We start from the raw sequence: 16,932 nt of genomic DNA on the forward strand, positions 1-16,932 counted from the left end.
CTATTTCTACCACAACTACGACCTCCACTTTACCTGCAACAACGACGACCTCCACTACATATACGACAACTACGCCCTCCACTACATCAACAATTACGAGTACAATTTCAACTATTTCAACAACAATGACCTCCACTACATCTGCCACAACTACGACCTCGACTACATCAACAACAACTACGACTATCACTAAATCTACAATAAGTACAACCTCCACTACATCCACAACAACTACGACCTCCACTATATCTGCCACAACTACGACGTCCACTACATCTGACACAACTATGACTTCCACGACATCTGCAACAACTACGACCTCCACTACATCCACAACAACTACGAGTACAACATCAACTATTTCTACAACAACTAAGACCTCATCTAGATCTACAACAACTACGACCTCATCTACATCGACAACTACAACCTCATCTACATCTACCACAACTACGACCTTCACTACATCTACCACAACCACGACATCTACTATAACTACCTCAACTACGATCTCCACTACATCTACAACAACTACGACCTCAACTTCACCTGCATCAACTACAACCTCCACTCCATCTACAACAACTACGACCTCCACTACATCTACAAAAACTTCGACCTCCACAACATCTGCAACATCGACGACCTCCACTATATCTACAACAACTACGAGTACAACATCAACTACTTCTACCGTAACTACAACCTCCACGACATCTGCAACAAGTACGACATCCACTACTACAACAACTACTACCTCCACTACATCTGCAACACCTACAACCTGCTCTACATGTGCAACAACTACGACTTCCACTACATCTGCAACAACTACGAGGTGCTCTACATGTGCAACAACTACAACCTCTACTACATCTGCAACAACTACAACATCCACTCCATCTTCAACAACTACGAGTAAAACATCAATTATTTCTACGACAACTACTACCTTCACTACATCTACAGCTACTACAACCTCAGCTACATCTACAACAACGACGACCTCCACTACATCAACAACAACAACTACGACCTCGACTACATCAACAATAAAGAGTACAACTTCAATTACTACAACAACTACGACTTCCACTACATCTTCAACAACTATGACCTCCTCTACATCTGCAGCAACTATGACCTCCACTTCATCTGCATCAACTACGATCTCCACTACATTTGCAACAACTACGACCTCGACTACATCTACAACAACTACGACCTCCACTATATCAACAACAATTATGACCTCAGCTACATCTACAACAACGACGACCTCCACTACATCAACAACAACAACAACGACCTCGTCTACATCTATACCAACTACGACCTCGACTACATCTACAACAACGACGAGTTCAATTTCAACTATTTATAAAACAACTACTACGGCATTCACTACATCAACAACAACTACTACGGCCTTCACTACATCTGCAAAAACTACGACTTCCACTACATCTACAACTACAACCTCCACTACATCTACAACTACAACCTCCACTACATCTGAAACAACTACGACCCCCACTACATCAACAATTACGAGTACAACTTCAACTACTACAACAACTACGACCTCCACTACATCTTTAACAACTACGACCTCCACTACATCTGCAACAACTACGACCTCTACTACATCGCCAAAAACTACAACCCCCACTCCATCTTCAACAACTACGAGTACAACATCAACAATTTCTACCACAACTACTACCTCCACTACATCTACCACAACTATGACCACTACAACTACAGCAACTACGACATTCACTACATCTTTAACAACTACGACCTCCACCACATCTACAACAACTACGACCTCTACTACATCAACAAAAACTACGACCTCAGCTACATCTATAACAACGACGACCTCCACTATATCAACAACAACAACAACTACGACCTCGACTACAACTACAACAACGATGAGTTCAACTTCAAGTATTTCTACAACAACTACTACGGCCTTCACTACATCTGCAACAACTACGACCTGCTCTACATGTGCAACAACTACAACCTCTACTACATCTGCAATAACTACAACCTCCACTCCATCTTCAACAACTACGAGTACAACATCAACTACTTCTACCGTAACTACGACCTCCACTACATCTGAAACAAGTACGACCTCCACTACATCTGAAAGAAGTACGACCTCCACTACTACAACAACTACTACCTCCACTACATCTGCATCAACTACGACCTGCTCTACATGTGCAATAACTACGACCTCCACTACATCTGCAACAACTACGACCTCCACTACATCTGCAACAACTACGAGGTGCTCTACATGTGCAACAACTACAATCTCTCCTACATCTGCAACAACTACAACCTCCACTCCATCTTCAACAACTACGAGTACAACATCAATTATTTCTACGACAACTACTACCTCCACTACATCTACAGCTACTACAACCTCAGCTACATCTACAACAACGACGACCTCCACTACATCAACAACAACTACGACCTCGACGACATCAACAAGAGGGAGTACAACTTCAACTACTACAACAACTACGACTTCCACTACATCCTCAACAACTATGACCTCCACAACATCTGTAACAACTACGACCTCCACTTCATCTGCATCAACTACGATCTCCACTTCATTTGCAACAACTACGACTTCGACTACATCTACAACAATAACGACCTCCACTATATCAACAACATTTACGACCTCAGCTACATCTGCAACAACAACGACCTCAACTACATCAACAACAACAACTACGACCTCGTCTACATCTATACCAACTACGACCTCGACTACATCTACAACAACGACGAGTTCAACTTCAACTATTTCTACAACAACTACTACCTCCACTACATCTGCATCAACTACGACCTGCTCTACATGTGCAATAACTACGACCTCCACTACATCTGCAACAACTACGACCTCCACTACATCTGCAAAAACTACAACCTCCACTCCATCTTCAACAACTACGAGTACAACATCAACTATTTCTGCCACAACTACTACTTCCACTACATCTACCACAACTATGACGACTACAACTACAGCAACTACGACACTCACTGCATCTTCAACAACTACGACCTCGACTACATCTACAACAACTACGACCTTCAATACTTCAACAACTACGACCTCAGCTACATCTACAACAACGACGACCTCCACTACATCAGCAACAACTACAACCATCACTACATCTACAACAACTACGTCAACAACTACGACCTCCATTACAACAACTACGATCTTCACTCCATCTACAACTACGAGTTCAACTTCAACTATTTCTACAACAACTACGCTCTCCACTACATATACAACAACTACGACCTTCACTACATCAACAACAACTACGACCTCAGCTACATCTACAACATCGACGACCTCCACTACAGCAGCAACAACTACGACCACCACTACATCTACAACAACTACATCAACTACGTCAACAACTACGACCTCCTCTACAACAACTACGATCTTTACTCCATCTACAACTACGAGTTCAACTTCAACTATTTCTACAACAACTACGCTCTCCATTACATCTACAACAACTACGACTCCCACTACATCTACAACAACTTCGACATCAACTACATCAACAACTACGACCTTCACCACATCAACAACAACTACGACCTTGACTACATCTACAACAACGACGAGTTCAACTTCAACTATTTCTACATCATCTACGCTCTCCATTACATCTACAACAACTACGACCTCCACTACATCTGCAACAACTCCGACCTTCACTACATCTGCCATAACTATGACCTCTACTACATCAACAACAACTACGACTATCACTACATCTACAACAATTACAACCTCCACTATATCCACAACAACTACGACCTCCACTATATCTTCCACAACTACGACCTCCACTACATCTGACACAACTACGACTTCCACTATATCTGCAACAACTACGACCTCCACTACATCCACAACAACTACGACCTCATCTGCATATACAACTACGACCTCATCTACAACGACAACTACAACCTCATCTACATCTACAACAACTACGACCTCATCTACATCAACAACTACGACCTCTACTACAACAACTACTAGTTCAACTTCAACTATTTTTACAACAATTACGACCTCATCTACATCTACAACAACTACGACTTCATCTGCATCTACAACAACTACGACCTCATCTACATCATCAACTACCACCTCCACTACACCAACTACTAGTTCAACTTCAACCATTTCGAAAACAACTACGACCTCCACTCCATCTACAACAACTACGACGTCCACTACATCCACAACAACTACGAGTACATCAACTATTTCTACAACAACTACGACCTCATTAGCATCTACAACTACTACGACCTACACTACATCTACAACAACTACAACCTCCACTACATCAACAACAACAACTACGACCTCGGCTACATCTATACCAACTACGACCTCGACTACATCTACAACAACGACGAGTTCAACTTCAACTATTTCTACAACAACTAAGACAGCCTTCACTACATCTACAAGAAATACTACGGCCTTCACTACATCTACAACTGCGACTTCCTCTACATCTACAACAACTACGACCCCCACTACATCTGCATCAACTACGACATCCACTACATTTACAACTTCAACCTCCACTACATCTGAAACAACAACGACCTCCACTACATCTGCAACAACTACGACATCCACTACATCTGCAACAACTACGACCTCCATTACATCCACAACAACTACGAGTACAACTTCAACTACAACAACTACAACCCCTACTACATCTGCAACAACTACGACCTCCACTACATCTGCAACTACTACGACCTACATTACATCTGCAACAACTACGACCTCCATTACATCTGTAACAACAACAACAACATCCACTCCATCTCCAACAACTACGAGTACAACATCAACTATTTCTGCCACAAGTACTACTTCCACTACATCTACCACAACTATGACGACTACAACTACAGCAACTACGACGTTCACTACAACTTCAACAACTACGACCTCGACAACATCTACAACAACTACGACCTTCACTACATTAACAACAACTACGACCTCAGCTACATCTACAAAAACGACGACCTCCACTACATCAGCAACAACTACGACCACCACTACATCTACAACAACTATATCAACTACGTCAACAACTGCGACCTCCACTACAACAACTACGATCTTCACTCCATCTTCAACTACGAGTTCAACTTCAACTATTTCTACAACAACTACGCTCTCCACTACATCTGCAACAACTACGACCCCCACTACATCTACAACAACTTCGACATCAACTACATCAACACCTACGACCTTCACCACACCTACAACAACTACGACCTTGACTACATCTACAGCAACGACGAGTTCAACTTCAAGTATTTCTACAACTACTACAATCTCCACTACTTCTACAACTACGACTTCCACTACATCTGCAACAACTCCTTCCTCCACTACATCTGCCATAACTACGAACTCGACTACATCAACAACAACTACGACTATCACTACATCTACAACAAGTACAACCTCTACTATATCCACAACAACTACGACCTCCACTATATCTTCCACAACTACGACCTCCACTACATCTGACACAACTACGGCTTCCACTACATCTGCAACAACTACGACCTCCACTACATCCACAACAACTTCGAGTACAACATCAACTATTTCTACAACAAGTACGACCTCATCTACATTAACAACTACGACCTCTACTACAACAACTACTAGTTCAACTTCAAATATTTTTAAAACAATTACGACCTCATCTACATCTACAACAACTACGACCTCATCTACATCAACAACTACCACCTCCACTACACCAACTACTAGTTCAACTTCAACCATTTCTACAACACCTACGACCTCCACTCCATCTACAATAACTACGACGTCCACTACATCCACAACAACTACGAGTATAACATCAACTATTTCTACAACAACTACGACCTCATTTGCATCTACAACTACTACGACCTACACTACATCTATAACAACTACAACCTCCACTACATCAACAAGAACAACTACGACCTCTGCTACGTCTATACCATCTACGACCTCGACTACATCTACAACAACGACGAGTTCAACTTCAACTGTTTCCACAAAAACAACTACGGCCTTCACTACATCTACAAGAACTACTACGGCCTTCACTACATCTACAACAACTGCGACTTCCTCTACATCTACAACAACTACGACCCCCACTACATCTGCATCAACTACGACATCCACTACATTTACAACTTCAACCTCCACTACATCTGAAACAACAACGACCTCCACTATATCTGCAACAACTACGACCTCCACTACATCTGCAACAACTACGACCTCCACTTCATCCACAACAACTACGAGTACAACTTATACTACAACAAATACAACCCCTACTACATCTGCAACAACTACGACCTCCACTACATCTGCAAATACTACGACCTACACTACATCTGCAACAACTACAACCTCCACTACATCTGCAACAACTACAACCTCCACTCCATCTCCAACAACTACGAGTACATCAACTATTTCTGCCACAACTACTTCCTCCACAACATCTACCACAACTATGCCGACTACAACTACAGCAACTACGACATTCACTACAACTGCAACAACTACGACCTCGACTACATCTACAATAACTACGACCTTCACTACATCAACAACAACTACGACCTCAGCTACATCTACAACAACGACGACCTCCACTACATCAGCAACAACTACGACCACCACTACATCTACAACAACTACATCAACTACGTCAACAACTGCGACCTCCACTACAACAACTACGATCTTCACTCCATCTACAACTACGAGTTCAACTTCAACTATTTCTACAACAACTATGCTCTTCACTACATCTACAACAACTTCGACATCAACTACATCAACAACTACGACCTTCCCCACATCAACAACTACTACGACCTTGACTACATCTACAACAACGACGAGTTCAACTTCAACTATTTCTACAACTACTACGATCTCCACTACTTCTACAACTACGACCTCCACTACATCTGCAACAACTCCGACCTCCACTACATCAGCCATAACTACGAACTCGACTACATCAACAACAACTACGACTCTCACTACATCTACAACAAGTACAACCTCCACTATATCCACAAGAACTACGACCTCCACTATATCTTCCACAACTACGACCTCCACTACATCTGACACAACTACGACTTCCACTACATCTGCAACAACTACGACCTCCACTACATCCACAACAACTTCGAGTACAACATCAACTATTTCTACAACAACTACGACCTCATCTACATCTACAACTACGACCTCATCTACATCGACAACTACAACCTCATCTACATCTACAACAAGTACGACCTCATCTACAGCAACAACTACGACCTCTACTACACCAACTACTAGTTCAACTTCAACTATTTTTCCAACAATTACGACCTCATCTACATCTACAACAACTACGACCTCATCTACATCTACAACAACTACGACCTCATCTACATCAACAACTACCACCTCCACTACACCAACTACTAGTTCGACTTCAACCATTTCTACAACACCTACGACCTCCACTCCATCTACAATAACTACGACGTCAACTACATCCACAACAACTACGAGTATAACATCAACTATTTCTACAACAACTACGACCTCATTTGCATCTACAACTACTACAACCTACACTACATCTACAACAACTACAACCTCCACTACATCAACCACAACAACAACTACGACCTCGGCTACATCTATACCAACTACGACCTCGACTACATCTACAACAACGACGAGTTCAACTTCAACTATTTCTACAACAACTACTACGGCTTTCACTACATCTACAACAACTACTACGGCCTTCACTACATCTACATCAACTACGACCTCATCCACATCTATAACAACTACGACCTCATCTACATCAACAACTACCACCTCCACTACACCAACTACTAGTTCAACTTCAACCATTTCTACAACAACTACGACCTCGACTACATCAACAACAACTACGACTATCACTACATCTATAACAAGTACAACCTCCACTACATCCACAACAACTACGACCTCCACTATATCTTCCACAACTACGACCTCCACTACATCTGACACAACTACGACTTCCCCTACATCTGCAACAACTACCACCTCCACTACATCCACAACAACTACGAGTACAACATCAACTATTTCTACAACAACTACGACCTCATCTTTAACTACGACCTCATCTTCATCGACAACTGCAACCTCTTCTACATCTACAACAACTACGACCTCATCTACATCAACAATTACGACCTCTACTGCAACAACTACTAGTTCAACTTCAACTATTTTTACAACAATTACGACCTCATATACATCTGCAACAACTACGACCTCATCTACATCTACAACAACTACGACCTCATCTACATCAACAACTACGACCTCCACTACACCAACTACTAGTTCAACTTCAACCATTTCTATAACAACTACGACCTCCACTCCATCTACAACAACTATGACGTCCACATCATCCACAACAACTACGAGTACAACATCAACTATTTCTTCAACAACTACGACCTTATCTGCATCTACAACTACTACGACCCACACTACATCTACAACAACTACAACCTCCACTCCATCTTCAACCACTACGAGTACAACATCAACTATTTCTTCCACAACAATGACCTCCACTACATCTACCACATCTACAAGCTCCACTACATCTATAGCAACTACGACATTCACTACATCTTCAACAAATACGGTCTCGACAACTTCTACAACAACTACATCAACTACATCAACAACTACTACCTCCGCTTCATCAACACCCTCAACCTCGACTACATCTACAACTACTACCTACACTACATCAACAACGACTACCACCTCAACTACATCTACAACAACGACGACCTCCACTACGTCTACAACAATTACGACCTCGACTGCGTCTGCACCAACTATGACCTTGACGACATCTACAATAACTACGACCTCCACTACATCAACAACAACTACGACCTCAACAACATCAACAACAACGACCACCACCACTGCATCAACCATTACGACCTCATCTACATCTACAACTACTACGACCTCAACTACATTTACAACAACTACAACTTCCACTCCATCTTCAACAACTACGAGTACAACATCAACTATTTCTACCACAACTACGACCTCCACTTCACCTGCAACAACTACGATCTCCACTACATCTACGACAGCTACGACCTCCACTACATCAACAATTACGAGTACAACTTCAACTATTTCAACAACAACGACGTCCACTACATCTGCCACAACTACGACCTCGACTACATCAACAACAACTACGACTTTCACTACATCTGCAACAACTACGACCTCCACTACATCCACAACAACTCCGAGTACAACATCAACTATTTCTACAACAACTACGACCTCATCTACATCTACAACTACGACCTCATCTACATCGACAACTACAATCTCATCTACATCTACAACAATTAAGACCACCTCTACATCAACAACTACGACCTCAACTACAACAACTACTAGTTCAACATCAACTATTTTTACAACAATTACGACCTCATCTACATCTACAACAACTACGACCGCATCTACATCTACAACAACTACGACCTCATCTACATCAACAACTACGACCTCCACTACACCAACTACTACTTCAACTTCAACCATTTCTACAACAACTACGACCTCCACTCCATCTACGACAACTACGACGTCCACTACATCCACAACAACTACGAGTACAACATCAACTATTTCTTCAACAACTACGACTTCATCTGCATCTACAATTACTACGACCTACACTACATCTACAACAACTACAACCTCCACTCCATCTTCAACCACTACGAGTACAACATCCACTCTTTCTTCCACAACTACGACCTCCACTACATCTACCACATCAGCGAGCTCCACTACATCTATAGCAACTACGACATTCACTACATCTTCAACAACTAGGATCTCGACTACTTCTACTACAACTACATCAACAACTACTACCTCCGCTACATCAACAACCTCAACCTCGACTATATCTACAACTAAGACCTCCACTACATCACCAGCAACTACCACCTCAACTACATCTACAACAACGACGACCTCCACTACGTCTACAACAATTACGACCTCGACTGCATCTACACCAACTACGACCTCGACGACATCTACAATAACTACGACCTCGACAACATCTACAACAACGACCACCTCCACTGCAATAACCACTACGACCTTATCTACATCTACAACTGCTACGACTTCAACTACATTTACAACAACAACAACTTCCACTCCATCTTCAACAACTACGAGTACAACATCAACTATTTCTACCACAACTACGACCTCCACTTCACCTGCAACAACTACGACCTCCACTACATCTTCGACAACTACGACCTCCACCACGTCAACAATTACGAGTACAACATCAACTATTTCAACAACAACGACCTCCACTACATCTGCCACAACTACGACTTCGACTACATCAACAACAACTACGACTATCACTACATCTACAACAAGTACAACCTCCACTACATCCACAACAACTACGACCTCCACAATATCTTCCACAACTACGACCTCCACTACATCTGACACAACTACGATTTCCACTATATCTGCGACAACTACGACCTCCACTACATCCACATCAACTACGAGTACAACATCGACTATTTCTACAACAACTACGACCTCATCTACATCCTCAACTACGACCTCATCTTCATCGACAACTACAACCTCACCTACATCTACAACAACTACGAGCTCATCCACATCAACAACTACGACCTCTACTACAACAACTACTAGTTCAACTTCAACTATTTTTACAACAATTACGACCTCATCTACATCAACAACTACCACCTCCACTACACCAACTACTAGTTCAACTTCAACCATTTCTACAACAACTACGACCTTCGCTCCATCTACAACAACTACGACGTCCACTACATCCACAACAACTACGAGTACAACATCAACTATTTCTACAACAACTATGACCTCAACTGCATCTACAACTACTGCGACCTACACTACATCTACAACAACTACAACCTCCACTCCACCTTCAACCACTACGAGTACAACATCAACTATTTCTTCCAGAACTACGACCTCCACTACATCTACCACATCTACGAGCTCCACTACATCTATAGTAACGACGACATTCACTACATCTTCAACAACTACGATCTCGACTACTTCTACAACAACTACATCAACAACTACTACCTCCGCTACATCAACAACCTCGACCTCGACTACATCTACTACTACGACCTCCACTACATCAACAACAACTACGACCTCAACAACATCTACAACAATGACCACTTCCACTGCATCAACCACTACGACCTCATCTACATCTACAACTACCACGACCTCAACTACATTTACAACAACTACAACTTCCACTCCATCTTCAACAACTACGAGTACAACATCAACTATTTCTACCACATCTACGACCTCCACTTCACCTGCAACAACTACGACCTCCAGTACATCTACGACCTCCACTACATCAACAATTACGAGTACAACTTCAACTATTTCAACAACAACGACCTCCAGTACATCTACAACAACTACGACTTCCACTACAACTGCAACAACTACGACATTCATTATTTCTACAACTACGACCTCCACTACATCTGCAACAACTACGACCTCCACTACATCCACAACAACCTCGATTACAACTTCAACTACATTGCTTACGACCTCCACTACAACTGCAACGATTACGACCTCCAATACTTCTACAACAACTACAAGTACATCAACAACAACAACAACTACATCTTCTACATCAACAAGTTTCACAACAATGTAAATATATGACTTTTTCACGCAGCTATTCGATATGAAGTATAAAGGCATTCTCCTTTTTTACGATGAATGGTTCGAATACATAAACAAAATAATGGTGGTGGTGATGTTTCTTTTGTTTATTTATTTATTTATTTATTTATTTATTTATTTATTTATTTATGCAAGAGTTCTTACATTCTTTAACAGCCACTAGCATGCATAGCGATTCAGGCAAGTTCTTAATCGTATGTTCCCCGTAATACAACCCGCCAATTCGTTTAACAACCAGGAACCTATTTTATTGTTGGGTAAACAGACGCTACAGTTACGCTTAAAAAACAACATCTCCTTCCAGGCGATTAACGATGCATAAGCAACAGGGCTCCATTGCATAAGCAATAGGGCTCCATTAAGGAACATATAATCTCTTCCCACAACCAGACCATCACCAGAGAAGTCTTAACAAAAAACACGAAAATCATCGATAGATACAGCGATAGCAGGCGGCTTGATATCTGTGAGGCACTGCACATTAAGAAGTCACCACCAGCAATCAACAGCCAATTAATGCACAACTAAATTCTACCCACTTCAAGTCTCCGCACCAATATAGAAGCATCAAGAAATATGGGCCAATAGGCCCTTTGCATTTACTTCCATTCTTCCCCTTTAAATTTACCCAATATTTCGTGTTATATCTTGTGTTGAAAGTTTGTTTTCACCTCATCCAAAACTGTTGTAGCATATACCTCAGACAAATGCAGGTATATAAAATGAAAAGACGTTTGAATTATAACATAGTAGAACTCTGTTCAGTGTTTGCAGGTTATAGTTGTGTGTGTGTAAACTAAAGTCTTTGAAAATGTAATAAGTTATTACGAAACGCGTTCAAGTGTCGCGTCAGACTACAAATAAAAATGAATTTTGGAGAATTGATTTTTCAATTACCATCGACAGTGAAAAGAAACATAAGAAAGATCGAGAAAATTCGTGTTAGAATTATTAATCTTACTTTTTCGGTCTATATATATATATATATATATATATATATATATATATATATATATATATATATATATATATATATATATATATATATATATATATAATATATATATATATATATATATATATATATATATATATATATATATATATATATATATATATATATATATATATATATGTCGTACCTAGTAGCCAGAACGCACTTCTCAGCCTACCTTGCAAGGCCCGATTTGCCTAATAAGCCAAGTTTTCATGAAATAATATATTTTCTCTAATTTTTTTCTTATGAAATGATAAAGCTACCCATTTCATTATGTATGAGGTCAATTTTTTTTATTGGAGTTAAAATTAATGTAGATATATGACCGAACCTAACTAACCCTACCTAACCTAACCTAACCTATCTTTATAGGTTAGGTTAGGTTAGGTAGCTGAGAAAGTTAGGTTAGGTTAGGTAGGTTAGGTAGTCGAAAACACATTATTTCATGAAAACTTGGCTTATTAGGCAAATCGGGCCTTGCATAGTAGGCTGAGAAGTGTGTTCTGGCTACTAGGTACGACATATATATATATATATATATATATATATATATATATATATATATATATATATATATATATATATATATATATATATATATATATATATATATATGTCGTACCTAGTAGCCAGAACGCACTTCTCAGCCTACTATGCAAGGCCCGATTTGCCTAATAAGCCAAGTTTTCCCGAATTAATGTCTTTTCGACTACCTAACCTACCTAACCTAACCTAACCCAACTTTTTCAGATACCTAACCTAACCTAACCTATAAAGATAGGTTAGGTTAGGTTAGGTAGGGTTGGTTAGGTTCGGTCATATATCTACGATAATTTTAACTCCAATAAAAAAAAATTGACCTCATACGTAATGAAATGGGTAGCTTTATCATTTCATAAGAAAAAAATTCAAGAAAATATATTAATTCGGGAAAACTTGGCTTATTAGGCAAATCGGGCCTTGCATAGTAGGCTGAGAAGTGCGTTCTGGCTACTAGGTACGACATATATATATATATATATATATATATATATATATATATATATATATATATATATATATATATATATATATATATATATATATATATATATATAAATATATATATATATATATATATACATATATATATATATACATATATATATATATATATATATATATATATATATATATATATATATATATATATATATATATATATATATATATATATATATATATATATATATATATATATATATATATATATATATATATGTTTCATTGAATATGACCGCATATTCTGTATTTATTATTTTCTGGTTTAGGGCTTCTATCCCTCTAACTATTTTCTTAGCATCAGGGCTTAATTGGAATAGGAGTTCTCCAAAACTCATTTTCGTACTTTTAAGGTGAAGAAAAGAAGTGATTTACTATAGAGTGTATTACACTTATTTGTATAATTTGCACGACGTTTCGAACCTCCATGGTTCATTCTCAAGTGAACAGATCTTACAATACTAGTTGATTTTATACCCGCATTAGGTCAGGTGATAATACAATGAAGGTGAAAAACATGGGGGGATACATAAGGGATAAACATAGGGGCTGCAGAAGGCTTATTGGCCCATACGAGGCATCTCCTATCTAAACACAAAGATTAATCCAGTGTAATTGGCCTGTTATGTTGGACATTGTCTTCTGTGTTGGCATCGATATGTTCTTGTCTTGTCCTTACTCTCATGGTGGGTAGAGTATACTCTACCCACCATACTGGAAAAACCCTTTAGGATTTGTCTTGGCTTGCTCTGCTATGCGAACTTCATAGTTTCTTTTTGCTTTCCTTATCTCTTTTTTTTAGTATTTCTAACCAGTTGTACAAATTCCTGTTCTAAACTGACTTCCCCATTCTTAATCCTTTTATACCATGCTCTCTTTTTACCTATAAGGTTCTTCAGATCCTTTGTTATCCATTTTGGATCATTAGTATTCGATCTATTCAATTTATATGGTATACTACATTCCTGGGCTTCGCTTAGAATATTTTTAAATAGGTTATATTTTGAGTCCACATCGAAAACCCCTTTTACGTCACCTATCGCTGGGTTCACATCTAGCTCTAAGACTGGCCCACACCCCATACCCAAGATTTTCCAATCTATTTGACCCAATAAATTTCTTAGGTTATTGAAATTTGCTTTTCCAAAATCAGGTACTTAACAGAATTTTCTCCTACAGATCTATTCCATTCTATGCTAAATCTGATTTCTTTATGATCACTGTTCCCTAGCTCATTCCCTATTTCGATGTCCTTAATTTATGTTTCCCTGTTAGTTAACACTAAATCTAAAATATTATTTTCCCGCGTTGGTTCCTTAATGTGTTGCATAAGAAAGCAATCGTCAATTAATTCTAGAAAATCTTCTGCTTCATTATTCCCTGTTTTGTTCAATTAGTTTATTCCACTAAAATTAAAGTCACCTATAACATAAATACTGTTAGATCTAGATGCTCTAGATATTTCATCCCATAGATGCTTTGCTTCCATTCTGTCTAAATTTGGTGGCCTATATATAACTCCTATTATAATATTATTTGCTTTTTCGTTTAATTCTATGCAAATATTTTCTGTGTGTGGCTCAGACTTGATTCCCTCTTTGAGACTACATTTCAAATTGTCCCTAACGTATATGGCTACTCCCCCTCCTCGTCTAATATATCTATCTGTGTGAAATAGTTTAAATCCATTTATTTGATATTCAGCTAATAGTTCTCTATTTTCTACATTCATCCACGTTTCGGTAAGCGCGATAATATCTATTTTTTCTGTGCAGACAAGAGCATTTAATTCGTTTATTTTATTTCTTAGACTTCTACTGTTAGTGTAATATACCCTAAGTGAATTGTTATTTTGAGGCCCTTCAATTTCCCTGATCATTTTGCCAATTCCTTTCTCCCCCAAACACATACTTTTATTATCTCCTTCCTCCAAATCAATTCCCATACCACTATCTGCTAACAGTTTAAACCCAAACAAACACCTCTAACCACTGGTTCCAACGAGTTCGCAACAGCAACAACCCCAGCCCTCGATAGATGCACCCCATCCCGAGCATACATTTCATTTCTTCAACAGAAGTGTTCCCAGTTGTCTATGAACGATATTGCATTAGATTTGCAATATCTTTCCAGCCTGCAATTGACACCAAGTGCCCTCGACATCCATTTATTTCCCACTCCCTTTCTTGGAAGAATGCCACATATGATCGGGATTCCTCCCTTGCTCCTAATTCTATTGCTGTCTTGAATCTAGATTTAGGAAAGACTTGGGAAAATACTGGTTCAGTAACAGGGTTGTTGATTTGTGGAACCAATTGCCACGTAACGTGGTGGAGGTGGGGTCCCTCGATTGTTTCAAGCGTGGTTTGGACATGTATATGACTGGGATTCTGTGGTTATAAATAGGAGCTGCCTCATATGGGCCAATAGGCCTTCTGCAGTTGCCTTTGTTCTTATGTTCTTATCATTATCAGGTGATGTGTGGGCACATGCTGATGGCTGTGCTGTGAGCTGCTGCTGCATGTGATGCTCATGGTCACCCTCTCAGTACTGAGGTTCTCACACATGGGACGGGTGCCCATGATTTTTTCATAGCTGGCATCTGTTTACTGTAAGGCTGAGGAAACAGATGTGGGCCCTGTTTACCCGAGAGGCTTTTAAATCTAATACAGTACAGTACTTTAAAACTTCCCCATTCATGTCACACAGGTTAAGCATAGATACTGACATCAATCCCACCCATGTCACGCAGTGGAAGGGATAAGTAGCTGAGGACTGGCAATATTATTATATGTAAAAAGTAACAAAAACATGAAAATGGTAACAATAAAACAAGGTC

General features: G+C 39.6%; 4 protein-coding genes across 4 annotated transcripts; 3 read left to right on the forward strand and 1 right to left on the reverse strand.

The window, feature by feature from the left end:
• The first annotated feature begins 125 nt into the window (after positions 1-125).
• LOC138363357 (uncharacterized) lies at positions 126-2,137 on the forward strand. The gene is made up of 4 exons (XM_069322388.1): positions 126-305; positions 389-918; positions 970-1,312; positions 1,556-2,137. The coding sequence occupies exons 1-4, from the start codon at positions 126-128 to the stop codon at positions 2,135-2,137; spliced, it is 1,635 nt and encodes a 544-aa protein (XP_069178489.1).
• A 99-nt stretch (positions 2,138-2,236) lies between these two features.
• Positions 2,237-7,288, forward strand: LOC138363364 (DNA-directed RNA polymerase subunit beta-like). Its single transcript, XM_069322397.1, has 5 exons — positions 2,237-3,770; positions 4,378-4,592; positions 4,784-5,583; positions 5,753-6,254; positions 6,446-7,288. Exons 1-5 carry the CDS (start codon positions 2,237-2,239, stop codon positions 7,286-7,288), a joined length of 3,894 nt encoding a protein of 1,297 aa, XP_069178498.1.
• Positions 7,289-7,786: 498 nt separating this feature from the next.
• Positions 7,787-8,581, reverse strand: LOC123765713 (uncharacterized). The gene has a single exon (XM_069322407.1). The coding sequence runs from the start codon at positions 8,579-8,581 to the stop codon at positions 7,787-7,789; it is 795 nt and encodes a 264-aa protein (XP_069178508.1).
• A 40-nt stretch (positions 8,582-8,621) lies between these two features.
• On the forward strand, positions 8,622-12,034 carry LOC123764959 (DNA-directed RNA polymerase subunit beta''-like). Its single transcript, XM_069322415.1, has 5 exons — positions 8,622-8,626; positions 8,845-9,412; positions 9,674-10,005; positions 10,225-10,570; positions 11,063-12,034. The coding sequence occupies exons 1-5, from the start codon at positions 8,622-8,624 to the stop codon at positions 12,032-12,034; spliced, it is 2,223 nt and encodes a 740-aa protein (XP_069178516.1).
• The last annotated feature ends 4,898 nt before the right edge of the window (positions 12,035-16,932 follow it).

This window comes from Procambarus clarkii, chromosome 1 (assembly GCF_040958095.1).
Source record: "Procambarus clarkii isolate CNS0578487 chromosome 1, FALCON_Pclarkii_2.0, whole genome shotgun sequence".
Taxonomy (NCBI): Eukaryota; Metazoa; Arthropoda; class Malacostraca; order Decapoda; family Cambaridae; genus Procambarus; species Procambarus clarkii.